The sequence below is a fragment of the Dendropsophus ebraccatus genome, chromosome 7 (genome assembly GCF_027789765.1).
Source record: "Dendropsophus ebraccatus isolate aDenEbr1 chromosome 7, aDenEbr1.pat, whole genome shotgun sequence".
Lineage (NCBI taxonomy): Eukaryota > Metazoa > Chordata > Amphibia > Anura > Hylidae > Dendropsophus > Dendropsophus ebraccatus.
This window is the reverse complement of record NC_091460.1, coordinates 146,598,507-146,622,771: the sequence shown is the minus strand read 5'-3', so window position 1 is coordinate 146,622,771 and position 24,265 is coordinate 146,598,507. Positions and strand designations below refer to the sequence as shown.

General features: G+C 42.7%; 1 protein-coding gene across 2 annotated transcripts in view; it reads left to right on the top strand.

Moving 5' to 3' along the window:
• The window catches only part of LRBA (LPS responsive beige-like anchor protein), a 384,885-nt gene that overhangs the window by 112,506 nt on the left and 248,114 nt on the right, over positions 1–24,265 (top strand). For both annotated transcript variants that reach the window (XM_069978673.1, XM_069978674.1), the window contains exons 34-35: positions 11,436–11,500; positions 16,504–16,612. In XM_069978673.1, the coding sequence (XP_069834774.1) occupies positions 11,436–11,500; positions 16,504–16,612 (174 nt within the window). The remainder of the gene's footprint in view (positions 1–11,435; positions 11,501–16,503; positions 16,613–24,265) is intronic.

Below are 24,265 nucleotides of genomic sequence, written 5' to 3'. Positions count from 1 at the left end.
TCGTAGACACCACTTCTCGGAGAGGACCAAACAAGTGCTGTCAGCGCTCGCTTGCTCATTGTTCCCCGCTTGCTGCCGGCGCTATTAAATGCTTTGGCAGCGAGCTGGTTAGTACTTGTAGGGCCGCAGGGAGCTGCGCATGGGGGAGGGGGGGCGGCGCGCTGCCTGGGCAATCGGTAGATCGTCCGGGCAGCAGATAGCTGTCTGCTGCCACCGTGCAACACATTTCACTATGACAAAAGCGTCCAGTGTTTTAATAGAAAGAACAGCCTGCCTTTTCATTAAAAATACATTGTGTGAACATAGCCAAAGACCTTAATCACATGGAACACAGACGTGGAAGGCCTTTAACGGAGTCCCCTGTATGAATATGCGCCATGCTGTAATGACAGCGCGGCGAATATTCATACAGGTCACAGGTGCTGGCGGGGGGACACTCCGTTACCTTGCTTTCCACGTCCGGAATGTGGGGATAAGGCCTAAAACTACAGCAACGCTATAAACTTCACAGGAACGGCACTGAGGATGAAGCTTAGAGACTTCCCTTCATCCTCAGCGTCCTGTGCACAATAGGGAGCGTCTAACCTGCTGATAGTTTCCCTTTTAAGTAAGTGTCAACATGGCAGTATATTGCCAACCCACAGCAGTTAAATGAATATTGTAGATCATATAGCACATCCATGCAGTTTTTTTCCCGAAAGTTCAGAGTAGCGCGGAGGTTCAGCCAGGTCCATGTCTTTGGGCAGTGTATTGAGTTTGCACAGCACAGATCCTGAATGTGCCGGGATCCTTAACACTTTGTACCAATGGTGGTAACTGTCGTAGAAACCACTTTACCCTCGCACATTTGCTGTATTCCAAATTGCTATTAGCTATTAGTTTTTTTTTCTCTCCCGTCTGTACTCTACAAGTTGTTGTTTTTTTTTCTTAAATTAGATGCTGTAAAATAATAAAGAATCTAAGTTATGTCTAATTAACTTCCACACAGAGAAATATCAAATCTATCATCCCTAATCTGTTTTCTTTCTATTTGCATTCTGCACCGTGCGGTTTAACATAGATTCTTTCTGTCATCCTTTTCCATAAAGTGCGCGGCTGTAATTGCTTCTTTCTGAATTAAGCTGTGACAAGCTAATGTGCATGCTGATCCAAGAATTGATTAAGGAAAAACTAATGAATTTTATGTAACTCTTCCAGGATTTGTTACAGTCATAAATATTCTACAGCCGTCTTTTCTTCAGAAATCTGAAAACACTGAGCTGTCATATTAAACATTGAGTAAAACATTGTTAATGCGGGTTATGTTACCCCGGAGCTGGATAAAGGGACCCGCGCCGTAGCGGCAATACTGGAAGCCACATTGTCACTCCGAGGGTTTTATATGGCGGAATGCAGAAATACATATAAATCAGCAGTCTCCTGTCGCTGGCAATAAGCCAATAAAGAGGTAGTTGACTTTGTGACATTGTATGGCTTTGGTTTATAGTATATTCACTAATGGTCCCTATCACTTCATGAATAGTGTCAGTAATAATTAGACCGAGACCTGACTGGTTCTGCAGATAGGAAAATGATAAACTTGAATCCATGAAAAAGGAAGAAAACAGAGGAGCGCTCACCTAGATAGAATAAATGTATATATGAGATTAGTATTTAACTGTGTATATAAATAACTTCTCTGATACCATATTGACACATTACATCAATTAGTAATATAACATTTAAAAAAAAAATTGGGGCTCAAAATACTTACATTTACATCCAATTGTATTTTATTGTAGCTGTCAAGCGTTCAGTTGAATTGTATATGTGGTGCTTAGTTGCGTCTCACCATTGACCTTAGTGAAATAGTATCTGGGTCAGTATAGGAAAAGCTTCTGAGGAACACTGCTTTTAGTGTCTGCAGTTTAGCTCTGTGATTTTCGACTTATTTTGGACAATTTTTTTTTTTTTAATGGATTGTGTATATTTAATGGAAATAATGTATCACCTCATATATTGTAGCAATTACAACTTATTGAAGGGTTAAGGTACACCAAAGTTAGTTGAAAGTAACAAATAAAAGATGTCTGTTACTATAGAAGTTACCATTGCTTTGTTTGGTTAATATGTTCTTTATTGTTTCTTTGAAACATGTTTATTGTTTTTCAAAATAAAAGTGCATCACATAGTCAGTGGGCTACAACCCACCACAAGCCAGTAGGTAACGTAATAACTAACGCCCAAATGAGGTAGAACAATGATCCACAAGCATTATATGAATTGCAATATTACAAAACACCCCAACCCACGACCTGGAGGAAGCCCGCCGCTACCAACACCCAAACAGTTCACAAGCACAGTACATCAGTTCGTCACCTTCAACTTGCCCAGGGTTCCCGCCACATCCTTAGCTAGATACCATTTCATGTTCTTTAAAAGGCAACATCACTTGTTTAATTTCTAATGGTGTGAGAAAGGAGCAAAAGTCTTCCCGTTTTTAAAGAAGCCCTTTGTAGATTTCTCTATCGTACGTATAACTTCCAGTTGGTCATGAAACATGTAGGAGTCCTGCTGGAGTAGGAGCATTGTGGGGCGGGGGTTGCTGTCCAGCGGCTGGGCAAACATAGAAGGCGGCGGGGGCAGGGGGAATGTCGTGCGGCAGCAGGAACCAGGGCCGTCTATCAGTCCCAGGGGAAGGGGGGGGGGGGTGCGGCGGCGGCAATGCCAGATCGGGTGGCTGATCAGCAATGCATATCTAATCCTAGATAACCCCTGTAATTCTACCAGGTTATTGAGCCCTTGTTCTGTGTTCAGCATTTACTGACTTAGGGCCGTATTAGACGACCGGACTGTCACCGATATGTTAGGTAACAGATCAGCGCTCGCTTACAGAGCCTATTAGAAGGCTGGATTATCATGCAGCAAGTCCTGCACGGACATCATTAACCATGTCTTTGCAGCCTTTGCTTGGTTATTCCTGCATATTTAAAAAATATTCTTACCTGTCTACACTCCCCGGGTGTCCCCCTGGTTTCTTTCTTTGTGCCCCACTGACCGCAGCCCCAGCTTATACTTCCAAACCCATCTCTGCACTGACAGCCGCTCAGCCAATCACTGGCCTGCAACACTGTCCCATCTCTGACAGTAATTGGCTGAGCTGCCGGTCACTACATAAACTGGTTCGGGAGGTTTCACGGCAGCTGCAGTCATCAGGGAACATTTCAGGAGAACACCGGGGGAGCGAGGACAGGTAAGTAACGTCTTTATTATTTTTAGTACCCGCTCATCAGCTGTTGCCGCTCATCATCTATTACACGCAGTAATGCACAGCCAGTGGCCAATGATTCCTAAACCTGTTCAAAGACATTGATCAGTTGATGTAAATTTGATATAAATTTGTAATTTCAGTTGCTTTATGTCCTGCAGGAAGTGGTGTATTCTCTCCAGTCTGACACAGTGCTCCCTGCTGCCACCTCTGTCCATGTCAGGAACTGTCCAAAGCAGCAGCAAATCCCTATAGAAAACCTCTCCAGCTCTGGACAGAGGTGGCAGCAGAGAGCACTGTGTCAGAATACACCCCTTCCTACAGGACATACACCAGCTGATAAGTACTGGAAGACTGGAGATTTTTAAATAGAAGTAAATTATAAATCTGTATAACTTTCTGAAAAGTTAATTGGAAAGAAAAAATAATTGCCGGAGTGCCCCTTTAGGTGCGACGGATTTATCAAACCGCCTGATACATCCGGTACATTTACAGATTGTCTAGTGTAAGTTTGCACCTAGTTTTAGTAAATGTGGGCCATTGTTCTTTTGCATTTTTAAAATTGTCAGCTGGTTAGTAAGACCTATAACGTATATATGTATATTTGTTATTACGGATCCTTTGATGTTTCTCTGGCAGCATTACCGTTTTCCTTGAAGCAGCATCTAATGAACAAGCAATACTTTCATTTTTTTCTGGTAACTGCTTGGTCCTATAATTCCCTGCAGACCTGACTCCAGAGCTCGGAGGGCAGCAGCTGCCATTTGTCTTACAGACGGCAGTTGTCATCCAGACTGACCATGTACTAATAGGAGACATTCTCTGCAGCGTCTCCTCACAGGGCTGTAACAGAACCCTAATCACCATCATCTGCTCAGGCCTTGGAGCTGCTGGGTTTAAAGCAAATTTTATCACCCCCTTTTGAAACCTTTCTCTAGTATTGATTAGAAGAACTTGAACGGGTCACATGAAAGAATATTCCCCTTGGACTACATTTTCCGATGACCTCCTGTGTCACACATTTGGTTACATTTTACTGTGTTAACACGACCATTTAGTTATGTGATTACCCAGCGCTCGCATATCGGCCTATCCTCTGTGCTCATACAAAGTCAGCTAGATCACTGCTATTATTGGCCAACTTCAGTACAAACAATCTGGTTTCATCTGCAATATGTGATATTATACCGACTGAAACCGCTGAAATATTATCAGTGATTTCTGTTTTACGGACGTTTTCTTATATTGTGTGTGACGGTGACCTAAGGATACAGGTAAAACAATAAAAGGAACCTTCACCTGTAAGATGGAAATACATCACTAGGCAAAGATGCTGGTTTAGTGTATTATGCTGGTTTGGTGTATTACGCTGGTTTAGTGTATTACGCTGGTTTGGTGTATTACGCTGGTTTGGTGTATTACGCTGGTTTAGTGTATTACGCTGGTTTGGTGTATTACGCTGGTTTGGTGTATTACGCTGGTTTGGTGTATTACGCTGGTTTGGTGTATTACGCTGGTTTGGTGTATTACGCTGGTTTGGTGTATTACGCTGGTTTGGTGTATTACGCTGGTTTGGTGTATTACGCTGGTTTGGTGTATTACGCTGGTTTGGTGTATTACGCTGGTTTGGTGTATTACGCTGGTTTGGTGTATTACGCTGGTTTGGTGTATTACGCTGGTTTAGTGTATTATTTATGAAACGTTTGTTTCTGAGAAAAAGATATAAGCTGAAGTCCCCCCCCCCCCCCCCCCCTCCCATCCTAACCATAAATCATGTCAGGAAATCCAGTGTCTCTTAAAAGGAATCTATCAGCTGAAATTCACATTCAAAACTGCTGACACTGTTAGATGGCTGTCAGGGTCCTGTACACGGCCACTTATCGGCAGGCAGGAACACTTAGGGCCCTATTAGATGTTGTGATCTATAGCAGGAAGCGAGCACCGACCTGTCAGATCAGCGCTCGCTTCCTCCTTGCTGCCTGTGCCATCATACGCACAGACAGGGAAGGGGGAGAGGGGGGGATCTGCGGGAGGGGCTGCCCGGATGATTTTAGGCCATTGAAGAGAGCGCCGACCGTCATTATTGTATTGATAGGTCATGTTTAAACACAATGATCAGCCAACATTGCGTATGTCTGCTGAACATTGCCTTTTAACGTGACCTATTACAGCAAATATTCATTAGCTGGAACGGCCGGTAATCGTCTAAGCAAGACTGATAATCGTTTGGGGTTACGGGGCCCTTACTGACAATAATCAGCTTTGTAAAAGGTCCAGCTAACAGCCGACTAATCGGAATTCTCTTGTTTGCCGACTGTTCGCCTCTTTTGTGCAGGTGTTTAAGTCATCACTAGCTTGTAAAGTGGAACGTGCGCCCGACTAGTGACCAGGCCTCCTAGGATCTCTTTAACTATTGTTTTACTGGGATCTCTGTGACTATTGTCTTACTGGGATCTCTGTGACTATTGTCTTACTGGGATCTCTGTGACTATTGTCTTACTGGGATCTCTGTGACTATTGTCTTTCTGGGATCTCTGTAACTGTTGTCTTTCTGGGATCTCTGTAACTGTTGTCTTACTGGGATCTCTGTGACTGTTGTCTTACTGGGATCTCTGTGACTGTTGTCTTACTGGGATCTCTGTGACTATTGTCTTTAATAAAATCTTCACTTGTTTTATTTTAGGTCTTAGTCACTAAATGATATCTAAATGTTTGCAGTTTAGATGACTACAATATGTGCGCTACAGAGAAAAGTGGAAACCTGGTCCCTTTGACGTCCTCCCACACTTACATGGACGTCACGTACAGACTTAGCGGCGGCCTCGGCCTTATACAGGGATTTTCTAAATCTTTAAAAAATTTCTTGAAATAATTTTGCACAGGCTGCATGGTAAAAACTACATAGAAACCAGTGAAAGTGAGTGTTACGTCTAGTTATTTAATGTTAGGCGTGTAAGAAGCTTAGAGCGGCCGCACATATCCTCGTCCTCTCTCTGTAGACTGAAAGGACAATCTAATGGCCTCTCAAACTGCTGATCCTATTATGTTTTGGCTGAGTACTTCCATTGATTTAAATGGATATGGCCCTCTGGTTGCAGTGTGATCTGCCACTTTGGAGCAGATTAAATTACCCTCTCGAGGTGTTAAGATGTTAGATAGAGGAGGGGGGTATAGCGGCAGCGGCTTGTATTTGACAGAGCAGCTGAGATAATGTCTGGTAAGTAGGGCTGTTGGCGTTACATTGCTTTCCTCACCAGCTTCTCTGGAGTGGGTGCTGAGAGAGTGCTGACACCCAAGGCAAACACTGCTCAAATCTGCTGGATAGTTTTGTTTTAAGTACTTGTATATTACCATAACACCACTCACCCTTCTCCTCTCAAGAACTTGTTTGACCTTCTCTATTTCATGTATGTTTTGTATGTATAGTAAGTTAACACGATTTGTTAAAAAAAAATTATATTGGGAATGAAGTTCTCGACATAAAAAATTAGGTGAAAAATGTTACATGCAAAATTCTTGGTGGTCTAATGCCCAGCTAGATATAACAATAAGGTTGCCTAGTGTTCTTATTTTAATGCATGAACTTATTATTATTTTATTATTTTTGCCCATATCTTTGTATTGTATTGACAAGAATAATGGGGTTGCTATCTGCATGGAGTGTCTGACCACCGGATCAGTTGAGTCTACACCTTGTGTCCTCTCAATGAGCAGATACATGTACATGAGGGAATGTACTATTACTTAGCAGCCATTGAAATGACTGGTTGACCATATAACGTATGGATAAGTGACACTCCGTGCTAGTGGGGACCATCTATAATATCCATGTTCCCCTGTATACGTCCTAATGACACATTCATTTACAGTTTGGGTTAAATCAGAAAGACTAATAATTTTAAGTAATATCACGTAAATGTCACAGATTTTCCTGACAAGGCGACCGCAGCCGACTCAGTAACAATATGGTGTCCTGAGTGGGAGGTAATGTCTCCGTTTCCGTTTCCGTATGTCTCTGAGGGTTTCATTAACTTCTGGCTTGTATTTCATGCTGAATACATGACGAGAAGGCGGATTATTTTCAGATATAAACAATCAATTTACAAGTCAAGGAACAATGGTCGGTGGTGGAGTCAATCAATACTGCAGAAAGGACCGGGGTTGAGTTTCCGCTGCCTTTTGCTTATTGTAAAGCATTTTAGGTTCTTTGTGTTTTGGTTACTTGCAGCCAGAATAATATGTGATTAGTACAATAGAGAGGTTACTATGTAATAGATGTCAGTAGGGCAACCATTACCCATAGTATTCCTGTGTAATGTATACAAACCCCAGATGTCCACAACAATTCTGCTTTTGGGGATTCCCATTTATTACTAGACACTAAATGTATTAGTAGAGTGTCACTTTAAACACATGAAGGCTGATCTGTCATTTTTAGCACTTCCCTTGTAAAAACCCTATTTTATTTTTCATGTGTAATTTTAAGGCGTTGTCTAGTTTAGAAAACCGATTTTCATGTACACTATTAAGGAATTCTAAATTAGGAGAAGGTTCAGGATCCTCATCTCTTGGCTTGAGAGACAGACAGATATAAAGATGATTTTTATAAGATTGTAAAAGTCTCTGGAGCTGTTCTGTTCTATGCTGTGTCGCGCACACAGACACAGGCCTTTTGTAACACTTCATTTCCCCTGTGGTGGCGCTACAGAGATATTGAATGTACCCGTCATGACCGCCCGCTGTTAAATCAGTGGTGTGTTAATCTGTTTATCCGGAGGTTCAGGACTCTATGGATACAAAGCATATGCACAAAAAATAGTAGCACATCACAAAAATCTTTATTATAACACTGACATAGATACAAAAATACCACATAAATATATGAATGTACAGGAGTAGTAAAATGAGGGAGACAACACCCCAAATACTCCAAATACCGCTCTACATTAAAAACACTAAAATGTCCCCATAAGTCCTGCTGGTGTTCCAGACAGGGCTAATCTACCACTCTGACTCTGGACCGTATGTACAATAACTAACAAAAATCCAACATCTCTACCTAGACAGAGACCCAGTAAAACAAAATATAACCACAAGTAATGGAGCATAGGAAAAAAAAAAGGAAAATTGGAAAAGATCACCATATACAGTGCAACAGAATGAGAGTCAGATGGGATAAGAACTCACCCCATGCGTTCCGCCGTCTAGCGGCTTCCTCAGGGATCCCTCCGGATGAACAGAGGAACTTGCCACTGATGCGGCATCGGGCCGCCATGACTGGTACACTTGAACAAATAGTGTCCATACATTTTATATAGGGATGGTCCGAACCTGCCGAGGTTCGGGTTCGTACGAACCCGAACGCTCGGCAGCAGATTCCTGCTATCTGTCCGCTCATTGGAGCGGGTGGATCCAGCGGGAGTAACGCCTGGAAAACTGGGATACAGCCTATGGCTGTATCCCAGTTTTCCAGGCGGTCCTCCCGCTGGATCCGCCCGCTCCACGGAGGAGGAAGACAGCGGGAATTATTACCGAGGGTTCGGGTTTGTACGAACCCAAACCGAACTCTGTTCGGACCATCCCTAATTTTATACTAATGTAGAGTGGAGCTGCCGATGGCAATGGGTTCAGTCAGCAGGATAAGGTGTATGGAGCCTTGTGACTAGGGGTGGGACGTGAGTAAGTTTTCACAGCCCGACCCTTTTGTTCTTGGTGCGATAAGCATGCACGACAGCTGTCTAACTCAAGCTTACCCCTCCCTAATGTTCAGCCAGCCGCGCCTTCCTGTGTATGGGGAGGACGGGGAGGTAAATGTAGGCCCAAAAATAATTTGGCTGACAATAGTTGAAGGGGTATGGGCAACTTTACTGCCACATTTTTCCATCTATAACAGCTGGGTATTAGTGGCACCACCATGGGGATCCATTGTGATCTGCTTTAGGAATAATCTTATATAAAAAAAAAAAATTATCAAATATAGAGCTCTCCTAATGGGTGTAAAGTGGAACGTAACCCTGGAAGAAGCTATTGTAGCTAAATGTGCGTCAGATTGTGGACCCGACACCCTCCATTGCTGGTTCCCAGGTTTGTGGCAGGGGGGTGTGATAGGCGTACTGGTGCCGTACTGTCAGCCCCCCCGTCCCTGTGATGCTGTATACCTTATGTGTATGTTTCCCCCTCATGTTACTGCCTATTGGTTGTATTAACCATTTGAGCCCTGTTACATGGTTTGAGCACTTGCACTGTAACTTTATATATTCTTGATTTTTATTCTATGTGTAGGGGGGAACATTGTATGATGGCAACATCACTATACTAGATATATTCATTTAGGAAGGGGTGTCTTAGGATCCCATTTTTTGCCTTTGTGTGGTCATTAGTGTCAAATTCTTTCCATGTGACATCACACAGACCCCAGTGTTGTGTCTGTGTGAGTGTAAGGTTTTTATATCTTTTAAACAATAAATAAAGAATATTCCTATTTTCCCTATAAATGCTTCCCTTTTGTTTGTATTTATTAAATTGTACGTTAGGACTTTTTATTGTGTTGGGGATTTTTTTGCTTTGTCAATTAGGCCCAATGTAGAATATTGACATGGCTGAATGGGATCTGCTGTTCTTCCTTTCTTAAGTGTTGAAATGTGCTTTACAGTTACATGGTTGCATTAATGGTATGAGCGAGGCTTTCATAGTGTTTCTGCCCTGGGCCTCTGGGATGTGGATAGCGGAGGCTATTACACACTGTATATATGGCATTCATATGGGATTCTTGCAGGTATTGTCTGATGGATTATTGAAATCATCGTCATGAAATACTGTGGCCATTAGCTTTTGTGTGTACCGTTTTTTTGTGGGTCTTCTACCCATTTATTTTTATCAGTATATATGATCATTGTTGCTTTTTCTTTTATTACTTTTAACAAAGATGAGAACTGATAATAACAGGAAACTTTAAGGCGCTCATTTACCAAAGTCTGCGCCTAGTGTAAACGTGAAAACAAAAATGGCAAATTATTGAACAAAAATCCCAGGAAACCATGGAGATTGTTAAAATGGATCTACACAAAAAAACCGCACAAATGTCTTCTTGTTGGGTTTAAGGCTGTGGACAACTCTGCAATATATATATATATATATATATATATATATATATATATATATATATATATAAATTTTTTTTATTTGATTCCTGAACGCTTTATAGAGATACTTTCTAAATAGTCGTCATTTAAAGGGATACGCCAAGTTAAAATACATCCAAAACATAGTCATTAATAACACATAGTGGGTTTTTGCCCCATAGTGCAACAATAAAAACAAACGTCATAGCCCTTCAAATATTGAGGAAAATGCTACGACCATGCAACTCTCTATTGTCCTTTTTTTTTTTTTTTTTTTTTCATTAGTAACTTATTTCATCCATGTGGTTATATTTTATTAGCTTAAATACTGCGTCTATGTGACAATCAGGCATTTGGTATTTCATGAATAAAAAATGTTGGGAAAAAATTCAAGCAAGCAGGGGCAGGGCTAACTTCATCTTAAAGAGACTCTGTCAGCAGGTTTATGGCGTCCTATCTCAGGGTGGCATATACTAGTGACAGAGAAGCTGAGCAGGATGATATATCACTTACATTGTTCTGTGCAGCTGATCCAGAGATCTCCTCCTGAATTACATGGACAATAAGTAGTCTTCCCCATTATGTGCATGAGCACGGTAGTCCTGGATATTCACGAGAAGCAGAAAACTCCGCCCACCAGCTGCTGATTGGCAGTTATTTATCCTTGCAGTGTATAGGCAGTCAACTGTCAATCAGCAGCTGGAGGGCGGAGGGAGGGTGTGGCAACAATCCTATTCTCCTGCATATTAGGAGAACAGCAACAGAATGATGGAAGTAATACACTGATCTGTTGAGCATTTATGTCACTAGGTTATGCTGTCCTCATCTATGGCGACATAGACTTAGTGAAAGATTCCTTTTAACATCAATATCTAAATGTATCAATTCACATATGACAAATACATCCTTTTTCACATTGCTCATGCCACATATTTGGAACATAAGTATTGCAGAATATGACCATTGAACTTCAGCTACATTTTGATTATATTATATTGATGAATAGACGGCACTGTTTAAATATGGGTATTTTGAAGGTTTTTAAGTCTTGTTTTATTCCTTTATAGGAGTGGCAGAACTCTATTCAGAAGAATGCTGGACTTGCTTTCATTGAGTTGGTTAATGAAGGAAGGTAATATGATTTTCCTCAATGATTTGTATGACATATCTAGAGTCTCTTGTGTCTCTATTATTATTATTATATATTTTTTTTTATTTCTTGATCACTGTCTTCATGGATTATTGTCTAAATGTTCATACATCATTACAGGATAGGAACCCTTTAAAAACACAGAGTTATGTCATTTAAGAGAAGTCGGGTAATTATTATTAGAGTAGTGGAGGAAGTTCTAAAGCACGAGCCGACCAGCTGAACGCTTGCAGCCAATCAAGAGCAATTGCCTTGGCATATGTCCTGACAGCGTCCTTGTGCAGTGAGGTACACCTCTATTTATACAGTGTTCAGCGGCTTCAATGTTAAATATACACAATGACAAATATAAACCACTTAATGGTGCGTTCACACCTACAGGATCTGTAGCTGATCTGCAGCAGATTTGATGCTGTGTTCAGTTATTTAAATGAAATCTGCTGCAGAAAATCAGCTGCAGATCCTGTAGGTGTGAACGCACCATCAAGGAAGTTTCTGTTAGGGTATGTAATTATGTATTTTCCTATTAGTAGACTGGATTCTCTCACTTGGCACTATCCTCAGTCAGTAGTATTGCTCACACAGAGAGTCCCTCATTCTAGCGGACAGCCCCTCATTCTAGCGGACAGCCCATTACTTTCAGTTTCAGCTGTGTAAGGGCTCATTCATGGCCGGACATGCTGTAGATCAGTATTGCCGGTCTCGGTGATTGGCGCGAATATACGTGCTGTACCACCGATGTGTGCTTAGGTAATTTAAATGGCCACACATGGTCCTCTTGTTTGTCCTATTACACAGTCTGATAATTGGGAATGGCCATTTTCAGGAACTGTTTTTATCGATATTGAGGCAGCATAATGGGGCCTTAATTTGTGTGTTCCACGATGGTGGTGGTGACGGCGGCGGTGGTAGTGATGGTGCTACAAGGAAACTGACCAGAATTCCACTCCAACATTATAGCTGACATTTGAGAGTCCCAGACTATGGCATCCTTTTAGCCAAAAATAATTTTTTAAAGTGGAGAGTCACAAAGTCAGTGCAATGCTAGGGTATATATCATCTACATTTGCTTTTATTGATTGGATTCAGATACTGAAATACATTCTGTCTGTACATTTCTATCTGTTTCTAATTTCTGATTGGAATTTTTTTTAAATGTCACTTGTTATGGGGGCGCCCATCTTACCTGAGCTGTTTTTAATAACATTTAGTGGCATGCTTTACAGCAAGACTCATGGACATAGACAACAATAGAAAGACTCTGTCCCCTTGAAATGAATGTGAGACATTACTGAGCGCGCTCTGTGACCTGTGAAGAGGTCATTCCACAGGGAGCTACTATTGTCTCCTCTATCTACTGGTGTCACATGGTGCTGCAATACTGGTGTCACATGGTGCTGCAATGCTGTACAGATCACTTTACTGCAGCCTCCTCTTATCACCACAGACACAAGACAAGAAATCTCTGTTTTAGGCCCTATTACATGGAGCAATAATATGCCCAGTCTGAATGAATCAACACATTATTGCTCTCTGTAATAAAAAAACAATCAGCCGAAGGAACGACCATCAGTTGGTTGGTTGGTTGGCTGGCTGGCCAACCGGGCATCTCTATGGGCAATAGCAGTGCACAGCCGAAGGCTGATGAATAGGGAAAATAATTAACAAAAACTTTATACATACCTGTCCATACTCCCTTTGTGCTTCTAGCTTCTCCTTGATCAACGCACCGCAGAACTTCGGAGTTGTTCTGTAAATTGACAGGCTGCTTAGCCAATCCCTGGTCGCTGTGCTGTCCTGTCTGGGCCAGTAATTGGCTGAGTGGCTCAGAAGTTCTAGAGGTGGCTGCGGGGAGTGGTCAGAAGGTAGAAGAACACCGGGGAACGTGGACAGGTATGTATAATGTTTATTACTTAAGGCAAGAGCTGCACAGACATGGCTATTGAGATAGATATATAGATATATATCTATAGATATAAATTGTAATCCCCGCCAGTATTTACCAGGCAATGTAATGGTTATTCTTATAAACTTACAAGTATTGGGGTACAGCTGGGGGTCTGATACAGTAAGTTGGGGCTTTAGAATATTTCATTAATGTTTCCTGAAGACAAAGAAATATTAGAGGTAAAATTTGCAGCCATTAGTTTTCTTCCTCCTCATAGAGCTTAACCTCTTGCCTTGTAAAACAAATTGTCATTTTTGCCTCCCTCCTGGTTCCTTGAAGACGCCTGGTCAGAGACCTGAGTTGTATGAGCCTTGATCCCAGAGGTCAGAGCACAGTAACAGGAGTGTTGGGTTACGCTGCGGCGGCAGCCTGTGCTGCTGTTGTTGTTTCCCATTATGCGGAGTTGCCTTCTCTGACCTTATTTATGGACGGAGTGCTATAGATCTAGCCCCTGATTAATGTTTAATTGGTTTAGATAACACAGAGTCTGTCCGATAGCGGAATACTTGTACCAGTTACCAATTGGCAATTTAGTGGCAGGGCTCCAGACTAAAAAAATTTACCTAGGAGCCATTGGCTCCTAACCTGAAAAATTTAGGCGCCAAATAGAATATTTGGTCGCCAACATTTTAAACCATGTAAAATTAATGTTATGTTAAATGGGACTTACTGTGTGCAGAGGCCGCGGCAGCATCCTCCTCCTTTAGATTCTCTCTTTTCTTAGTTTGAAAATGTTCAACATGGAAACTTGCAACCTGACAACCATATACAGTCTGACAACCATATACATCTGACAACCATATACAGTCTGACTCAGTACTTCAGCCTCACTTGGCTAGCCTTTTAATGAGGCTTACTCTTCTGAACTTGAACTTAAAGGGAACCTGTTGACCCCCGTGCCAGGGTGACAGGCTCCCGACCCCCGTTAGAGCCCCCTATACTCACCTCATCGCGCCGGATCCCGCTTCTGAAGATGGTCGGGTCACGGAGATCTCAGCCGCTGCAGCCCGGCGTGCGCTGAGAGATGAGTCCAACGCTCATAGAGAATGACAGGAGAGTCCAGCGCTCCGTCATTCTCTATGAGCGTTGGACTCATCTCTCAGTGTGCGCGCCGGGCTGCAGCGGCTGAGATCTCCGTGACCCGACCATCTTCAGAAGCGGGATCCGGCGCGATGAGGTGAGTATAGGGGGCTCTAACGGGGGTTGGGAGCCTGTCACCCCGTCACCGGGGGTGACAGGTTCCCTTTAAAAGCTTGCAACAGTCTATACATACTGAGCTAGACTTATGACTGCAGCCATAGTGACCCCCCACAAGATGTGTATATAAATAGATATATCTCTCACCTAGTGACTAATGCAAGTGACCCCCTACAATACAGACACCTGAGGGGCCCTGATAATAATAATTGTGCATATATCTATCTCCCAGTGTCTGCAGCCAGTTTGCCCTACACTTATAGATGGCCCCCTCCCCTTATAGATGACCCCCTCTACCCCCATTATAGATGCCCCCTCTCCCCCCCATTATAGATGCCCCCTCTCCCCCCCATTATAGATGCCCCCTCTCCCCCCCATTATAGATGCCCCCTCTCCCCCCCATTATAGATGCCCCCTCTCCCCCCCATTATAGATGCCCCCTCTCCCCCCCATTATAGATGCCCCCTCTCCCCCCTATTATAGATACCCCCTCCCCTTATAGATGACCCCCTCTATCCCCATTATAGATGCCCCCTCCTCCCCCCCATTATAGATGACCCCCTCTACCCCCATTATAGATGCCCCCTCCTCCTCCCCATTATAGATGCCCCCTCTTCTCCCCCCCTTATAGATACCCCCTCCCCTTATAGATAGCCCCCTCTCCCCCCCTTGAACATGGCCCCTCTTCTCCCCCCATTATAGATGCCCCCCTTCTCTTCCCCCCATTATAGATGCCCCCCCTTCTCTTCCCCCCATTATAGATGCCCCCCCTCCTCCTCTATGCTAAGCAGTATTTAAAAAAAAATAAACACACAAACTCACCTGACAACCCGCTCCCCCGGCGATCCTCTTCTTCGGACGCTGTCCCCGTCTGATGCGCGGCTGCCGGGGGTGTCCCGTCCTATCCCCGGCAGTGCGGCGCATCAGTGAGCTCCCTGTACGCCGGGGCTGTGACTTCTGACACAGGAAGCGTCTCTGACGCGCGCTTCCTGTGCCGGAAGTCAGGGCCCCAGGCAGCTCACTGATGCGCCGCGCTGCCGGGGATAGGACGGGACACCCCCGGCAGCCGCGCATCAGCCGGGGACCCGGACTTAAAGAGACAGCGCGCCGCCGCCGGGGCCAGTCGCAAATGGCGCCCAGATTAATAAATCTGGGCGCCATTTGCAAAATATTAGTCGCATTGGCGACCATTTTGGTCGCCATCTGGAGCCCTGAGTGGTGTGTATAAAAATAATAAAGTTACCAAGTTCATGCACACTGGGATCTAATCGGCCTTCGTTCTGTGTATCTGTGTGACATATACATTAGGAACTACTCCTGCCTATAAAGAGGGATTCCCATCTCAGCTAACACCGATAAACTTATAGGCCTATATATATATATTTATTTAGCAGATGTTTGTTCCCTTTATTACCAGCTACCAGTGGCATGGCCGCTATTTATATTGCATGTTTTCCAATTAGTCTCTATACACATTATTGACCCTTTAAAAGCAGATCATTGCTCCTAAATGTGCTGAATTAGAATGTCATGGCGGGCCGCTGCTGGACCGGCAGGCAATTTCCTCTGTTAATTCAGAAGTTCGGGTCTCCATGGATACAAACATGCAATGAGACCATCAGCATCCGGGGACTGCGGCTATTGGCCATTTATATGTCAAAACTGCCAGCAGCATGTAAACAGCCTGTAAATGCTGCCCGGTGACACTGACCAGTGCGATTTTATACAGGTATATATAGAATGGGCAGCATCTAAGCTTATGGATGGTGCGGAGAACTGCACATAGAGTACTATTCCTTTCCAGCTTATTCATGCATGTTTCTTGTTTTATTTGCTACAGATTGCTGAGCCAAACAATGAAGGATCACTTAGTGCGGGTGGCGAATGAAGCCGAATTCATCCTGAGCAGACAGCGGGCAGAGGAAATACATAGACATGCAGAGTTTGAGGTAAGTCTAACCTCACTCACACAACAAGAGCTTTATTACCATCTGTTATTTTTCACTTTACAGTTCTAGTGGCCATGTTGGGCGGCAATAAAACGGCCCTTTCACTGTCCCACATGTGGCTATGTATGGCCACTAACAGGCAATGATGAGCGAGATTGTTGTGTCGTTCAATATATTGTTATCCGCCACAAATCCGCCTGGTTAGAGAGAGATGTGCGTCTGGTAACAGTGATTTTACTGGCCGAGCAAGCGGCTGATCACAGGCCCCTTTGTACATGGGCCAAATAAGCATTTCTGGGAGCACTCATAAAGAAGCATTCCGATTTTTTTATTATTATTTTTATGATTATTATTACGGCCCTGGCAGCAGGCTTTCCCGTATACTCACCTGGGCCGATCGCTTTCTCGCAGCAACATTTGGCTGCTCTATTCAGATCCCACGTGACCTTTTCTCTGGGGCTCGTGCGCCTACAGTGCTGGTGAAGAGTTAGAGGGTCACTGTCTTCTCTGTATAGCTACGCTGCAGGGGATGTGTCTATTCTCTTTGTGGAAATGTGAATGACAAACCTAGTTTGGAGAATTTATTACTTTGGATTAACATTTTTATCGTCATTTGTAGAGATGAGCGAACCTGGAGCAGCTGGAGTCCATCTGAACCCGAACTTTCGGCATTTGATTAGCGGTGGCTGCTGAAGTTGGATAAAGCCCTAAGGCTATGTGGAAAACATGGATATAGTCATTGGCTGTATCCATGTTTTCCAGACAGCCTTAGAGCTTTATTTAAGTTCAGCAGCTCCCGCTAATCAAATGCCGAACGATCTGGTTTGGATCGACTCGAACCCGAACACGGTTCGCTCATCTCTAGTCATTTGTTTAGAATAGCACTTTATTTTTATATAATTCCTATTTACTTTACGTTTCCTTTCCTCTAGTGCACTATTAGGATGTAGTCACAGTTACCTATGTGTCCGTCCTTTTCCTTCCCATAAAACGTCATCACTGATTTGTATGGAATCCTGCTAGGGCCGATGGCCGTCAGGAAAAATCCCCGTCCATGGAACCTAAATAACCAAACTAGGTGGTCAAGGAAAACTGAAAGGGGGATGACTATGAGAGATGTATAACTAATGGTGAAAGCTGTGGAGAAATCCAAAAGTGCTTATAAGAGAAAAGAGGTCATGTGTCTTTCCAATCAGTCATGTGACACGTTGTGACCGCAGTCCCAGGGAAGGGAACCGCACCAAATGTAAGAGATCAAGTAGGTCGTTATTGAGAGGACATAGGTAAGGTGAATGGCGACAAGCTGATCCATACGCTCCGAGATGAGGGCAAATAGAAACAGGTCAGGGGTTAGGAGGAGAAATGAGATCAACTGAAATTGTCTTCACTTTGTATATTTAATAAATTAGAAAATTCCATGAAATGCTTTATGTTGCCGCTTAAAATTTTGAGAAATTGGAGTTATTTTTTTTTTTAATTTAGTGGGGTTTTATGTTGTTCACATTATTTTTTGTGTCCGTTTTCTTTTAGATTGAGATTAATGCAACAACTTTTTTTTTTTTTTACGTTATTAAGAAGTAAGGCGTCAATTACCTTGTGGGCATAATTATCTCTTTGTGCTACTTGGCTGTTTAACATTGTGTTGCAGGTAAAAGAGACAAGTAAAGATAAAGGCCTGTCGGTCTCATTGATTTTCATACCGTGCTCATTCAGGCCACTCTTGCATGCTGGGAGTTGTACATTGAAATCCGTGCACTTGATCTATAGTCTCTGCCATAGATGTGGTCGGATGTGTGCTGTGTGTGGCTTTTATTACACAGAACTAGGAGCCTTGTTTCATGAGCCCCATGGAGAGCTTTGACAACAGTCCTGCAGAGATGAAACATCTCCTCTTCAATCACTACGTAATTGGTGGAATAGGGAACGCTTACCGAGTCGATCAAGGGATTTATTTAGCAGTTTCATGCCTGACTTCACTTTTTTTTAATTGGTGTATGAAACTTTTATATAAACTTGTTTGGCCAAATGTTGTGTTGGTTGTGCAGTTCTAAGGGCCTGATAAAAGGTTTAATGATCGAGCTCCAGATGCAGGATGGTTAGTTAGAACATAGAAACTTCTCCCTAAATAACCCTTCCTTGTCACTTACCACGGTACGGACGCTTGTTATAGTTTAATGTGATGTCAGACTACTTAGATAATGTCTATATTTCCTGGACTTGTAACTCTGGAGGTTTCCTTGTAATATGCAAATTGATGATGATGATGATGATGATGCAGTCTTTTTTTTTTTTTTTTTTAAATCAGAATTTATTAAACAGTTTTTTCAGAAAAATAATACAGAGCAGAAAGTAAGCGCCAGGAACAAACTTGGATAAGGCATATCACAGTAAAAGTGAAAAGAAGCAGAAGTGCTATTGGCGGTCAAGGTCTACCAAGTGTGGGCAAGGACAAGGAAGTAACGACTTTACAGACTTGCTGTCTAACAATCACCTGCCCCTAACCACATCACATAACAGTATAAGCATGGCTTTTCTAAAAGTACAAGGGGCTGTGGCAACTCTCTGTGTCCAAGTACTCCGGGGTGAGGACAGCAACACAGCCCATTCTAGGCAAGTAACAGCCAAACATATATGATTAAGCTGTGTATGAATCTACCACGCTCTAGTGGCCAAACAACCTCCCACGGTAGAAAGGCATACAGTATAAATAGAACATTAGGGTAAGAGTAACAAAATAATGAAATGTAACACAATAGCGCCAAAAAAATCAGGAGGAAAAGAAAATGAAGAAAGAGAGAAGAATATCGCATGCGGGAGAGCGATCCGGCCAGAAGCTAGCACTACGAAGCTATAACACCAAGACTGACAGACAACACCAAGGCTCTGTCCCTTCAGTTCAGCCAGCAAAAAGAGGACCTCTAATACAGCCAGTCCAAGCCAACCAGGTTTGCTCCACCTTGCTGACCCACTCATGCTTCTCCGCAGTCAGAGATTCCATACGGCAAAGAAACTCCATCTTGTCAACCCATTTGTGTACCACCGCCTTCCAGTGTCTCGGGATGACAGTGTGATTTGCAGTCAAAAAGTGACTGAGACCCTTTCTGACGTTAAAGGGGGAGCCGGGTATCAGCGACAGAAGTACCAATCTAGGATTAGGAGAAATGTCTTTGCCTGTGACCTGTGTCAGGACCGGGCAGTCCCACCAGATGTGCAGCATTGTACCCACCTCTCTCTTGCATCGCCAGTATCTGTCCGAGACCCCGGGGTAGTATTGGTGTAGCAGTCGCGGGCACCTATACCACCTAGGATTTTAAAATTCTTTTCCTGCGCATGGCAAGCCATGGGCATTTATGCTTCAGGGTGTAGATCTTCAGCTTTTCAGGGCCTGAAAATACCACACCAAGCTCGTTTTCCCATGCGTGGGTATACGCTGGGTCAGGCTCTGCATCGGCTGGTAGAAGAATGCGCTAGAGCTGTCAGATAGTTTTAATAGGTGGAGAGGACTCTAGCTAAAGAGATTCCAAATCAGTAGGTGTAGAGACTAGTATACCCTGTGGGAATTTATTTTCAATTAGCTGTCCTCAAACCAGGATAAGCTCCTCTTCGGGCCTGTAGAACAGCCAGAGACTGCAATGTAGAACCGGTCCCAAGTATCTTGCTCATCCTGACACCCCCGGAGGACGACCACCCAAGGAATGAGTCCCTATTGCACGTCGATGGAAATACCGGGTCATCAAAAAGCAGACTCATGATGCCCGACCTACAAGATAGGCTATACTGAGTACTCATTTTGTCCCAAAGCCGTAGGAAATATCCAGTCAGGCATGGAAACACATCCAGATGGGGTCTATGAATATGGAACACCCAAGGTAGCTATTTTAATTAAATGGGCAGTAACTCGCCCTCAATTATAACCTATTGCTTACTAGAGGCATTATGGAGCCAATGCACTAGTCTAATGGTGTGTTTACACAGAGAGATTTATCTGACAGATTTTTGAAGCCAAAGCCAGGAATGGATTTAAGAAGAGGAGAAATCTCAGTCTTTCCTTTATGACCTGTTCTCTGTTTATAGTCTGTTCCTGGTTTTGGCTTCAAAAATCTGTCAGATAAATCTGTCTGTGTAAACGCACCATAAGTAAGACCCAAGGCCTTGTAGAACAGGGAAAAATCAAGACGGCCTGCACCTCCGTTTAGTTTGACATGTGTAAGATTTTTATATTTGAGGCGTGACCGGAGAGAGCCCCACGCAAACCTCCTCTGTACCATCTGCAATTCTTTAAAAAAGAAGACCGTACAGGAACCTTGGCAGAATGTCTATTTTGACAGTGTTAATCCTGCAGGACCAGGACAGTTGAGGTCTATTGTATGAAGTGACGTCCGTAACAAGATGCATACATGAAGGTATGACTAGTATCTTTAATGTGGCCACTATTATACAATATTGCAACTTTTCCTCGTAACATGTTAACGTTAAAGGGGCTTTCCTGCCAAAATACAGACACAGAATAGCTGATCAGTCACCATTGAACGGCCCGGCAGCAGTTTGTCTTCGCTCAGTGTAGTGGTGGTAACCTGTAAGTGCAGCTCGGCTCCTGCATTCTGCCCCTTCAAAGAATTTGCTGAAAACGTCTCGTATTTGTCTAGGGCTGTAATATATTAATCTATACCTATAGACGCAGACAGCACACACACATAAAGAACAAAACCAGCAGCCGATATGCTCCACAATCTCAACATTATAACCAAGCATGGGCAGTGGTCAACAAAATGGCCCTGAATTCAGCTCCTCATCCTATTAAAGGGAATCTGTCAACACCCGGGCCCTACCTGAGGTTATGACAGTGATCTGTATTTGGCAGTCCTCTTGTGAGCATGGTACCTTTCAGGGTATGTGCACACTATGGAATTTGGGTGGAAATTTCATGTTTAGTCTGCCCAGCCTCCGCCTGAAGTTTTGCCTGTCCCGTAGACTCAAGAATTGACATGCACATACCCTTAGTAATTTGTCCGTGGAGTGGATTATGTACAATCTTGCACCTCCTACTGTAATGAAGAGTCAAAGAGGAGTTGTTTCTCATGAATAATCAATGCTGCACGGCTCCTGCTCACTCAGCTGTCAGTCAGTATCTGCCAACAGAGGACTGATGTGCAATCAGATATAGTTGAATCTTCTTGCCTGTGTTGGAGCTATGGTCTAGGGGTAAATTAAATGTCCAGAGACCAGCCACAGTTTGTTTTCTTTGGTTCAAATCCCCTGATGGAAATGAAATATAGTTATTTCTTCTTCTTCTTCAAACAAACTAAACTAATTTAGACCTGATTGGGAATTCTTTGCGCTTTTAAAAATGATACAATAATGAGTAGAAATGAAAAATAGCTATTTCTTTTTCTCATTATTGTATCATTTTTATGTATGCAAAGAATTCCCAATCAGGTCTAAATAAGTAAAATACTTGTTAAATGCTTTTATTTTCCTGTGTGTTAATATTAAAACTGAAGAGAAAATGCCACTGATCATGTATCTGAAATAATTCAATGTAACATTTTCAAGGTGCATGAAATTTGCCCTTTATTTCCCTCGGTTAGATTTCATCATGCGTAAAATTCCAGCAAGTTAATCGTATTTCATTCTGCTTTATATTCTGTTCTCGAGATACCGTAAACAGAGATTGGTTTATTTCTCACCACAGACCTTGGGTTACTTAGTTCTTGATGAATTCAGTTGTGTCTTAAGATATAATAAATCAAAAGGAAAACACTCTGTAACCTTTTAGGCTTATAAAACTTTGCATACATATATATACGTAGGGGATCTAAGAGGACAACACAGTCTAACTTCTGCAAATACAGAAATCACACTAAATCTAAAGGACCAATCTCCACCAATCTTGTACACTTAAATTTTAAGATGTTCATATTAAAAAAAAAAAAACACATAAAAACATAGCCACGCTGTAGAGTTTTAAACACTTTTGTCAGGAAGACTAAGAGTCCGTCGTACAGCGTCACGCTCCATAGCTTCTGTGGATTGCAGAGCGTGGGAATTAGGCCTAAGGGAAACAGGCCTGCACAGATTGGACCACTGGGCAGTACCCGGCTGTCCAGGCATGATAGGGATTGACAGCTGGAGGACTGTGGCTTCACCAACCCTGCTGTAAGAGCCTCTCTGGCACCAGAAAGCATGATATTTAGAGCATGCTGTATCAGTACATTTATCTAATTTATACCAACTGCACGAACTGCATGGAGCAATATTCCTGAAGAACCATTTCAACACCTAATAGTGCCAGTTTATGTAGTTTTGAAGACTAAGGGGTCAGTCACACGTCTTTAGAGTTTCATCTGTACATGGATGGTGTTCTGTGGACTGGACCTGAGAGCTATGGACGTTTGTATGACCCCTGAAGGTGTTCCAAATCACCCACTAGATGGGTGTTCCTAATAAAGTGGCTATTCAGTGCACATGGATAATATCAGTCAATGAGTACAATAATCCCATTCTTGCAGTCATATTTGATGTCACCTTTTGAATAAATTTTATAGAAACCGTTATTTGTTGGACATGCGACAAGAACGTTTCTTGATTAGGCTATATTACCACAATGTTAAAACAACAACCATTATGTTAGTCATTTCAGCGCTAAAATGATGACCGCCACAAATGATCATTTTGAACATTATTTGTGACTATCGATAGACGGCCATCTTAGCGCTAAAATTACGTCTTCCCTGAAAAACAGACATTATTTTAACGTTGTGGTAACATCTCCTTATAGTGATAGTCGCAATTAGTATATTTGTTTTTCCCTGTTGTAAAAATGTCGGCAGCAACAAAAAGAATGAAAAAAAATCTGTATAAGTAAATCAAACATAAACATTTTCCAGATATTTAAATTTGCTGATATAGTCAGCTTTGCCTTTGTGGTTTCCTGGCTGCCCGACAAGAAACCAGAAGGACAGGGTGAAAAACTTTTTCTTGGTCTGGATAAGTTTCATTGTGATTCTACCCATCAGAATCCAAGAAGAGGTACGACGGACCTTTAACCAAAACGACCTGGTATCTCAGCCGTGCACTTGCTGGTGACCCCCCATTATAACTGATACCTCGCTAGAAGAGCCGTCTTCTCAGGAGCACTGGAGACCCATGGGCACCCCTTTGGCTCTACCCTCTTTTACCTGGTTATATCTAAGTTTGGTTCCATCAACCTTAGATTCTAGAACACAATATAGCATTGTCATCTACTCAGGTTAGGAACCTATAATTTCTTTGGTTAATTTCCCAAACTTTTTGAGAAAACAATTGTTATGAGCTTCCCATTCTATTTTTCCTTCTTTCATTTTTGCCTACATGGGCGTTGATGGTGTTGAGCTCGGTAGCTTTGTACATGGAAATGTTAATGTTACAGTTTTTGTGGAAAACAAACCAGAAGGCTGCAGGGTCTTAACACAAATATTATTTGACTACGTTCCCGCTTCTGGAACATATTGGGAGAATGTGTCCGTCTCGTATATTGATGACCACCAATAAAGATCGAGACCATTATTAGCGATAATCTATTTCTCGAGACTGCTGTGTTCCCCCGATATGTTCCCAAAGTGGGAACTTAGACTTATAAATCCTAAATATTGAAATTCATCTTTGTCACTTCTC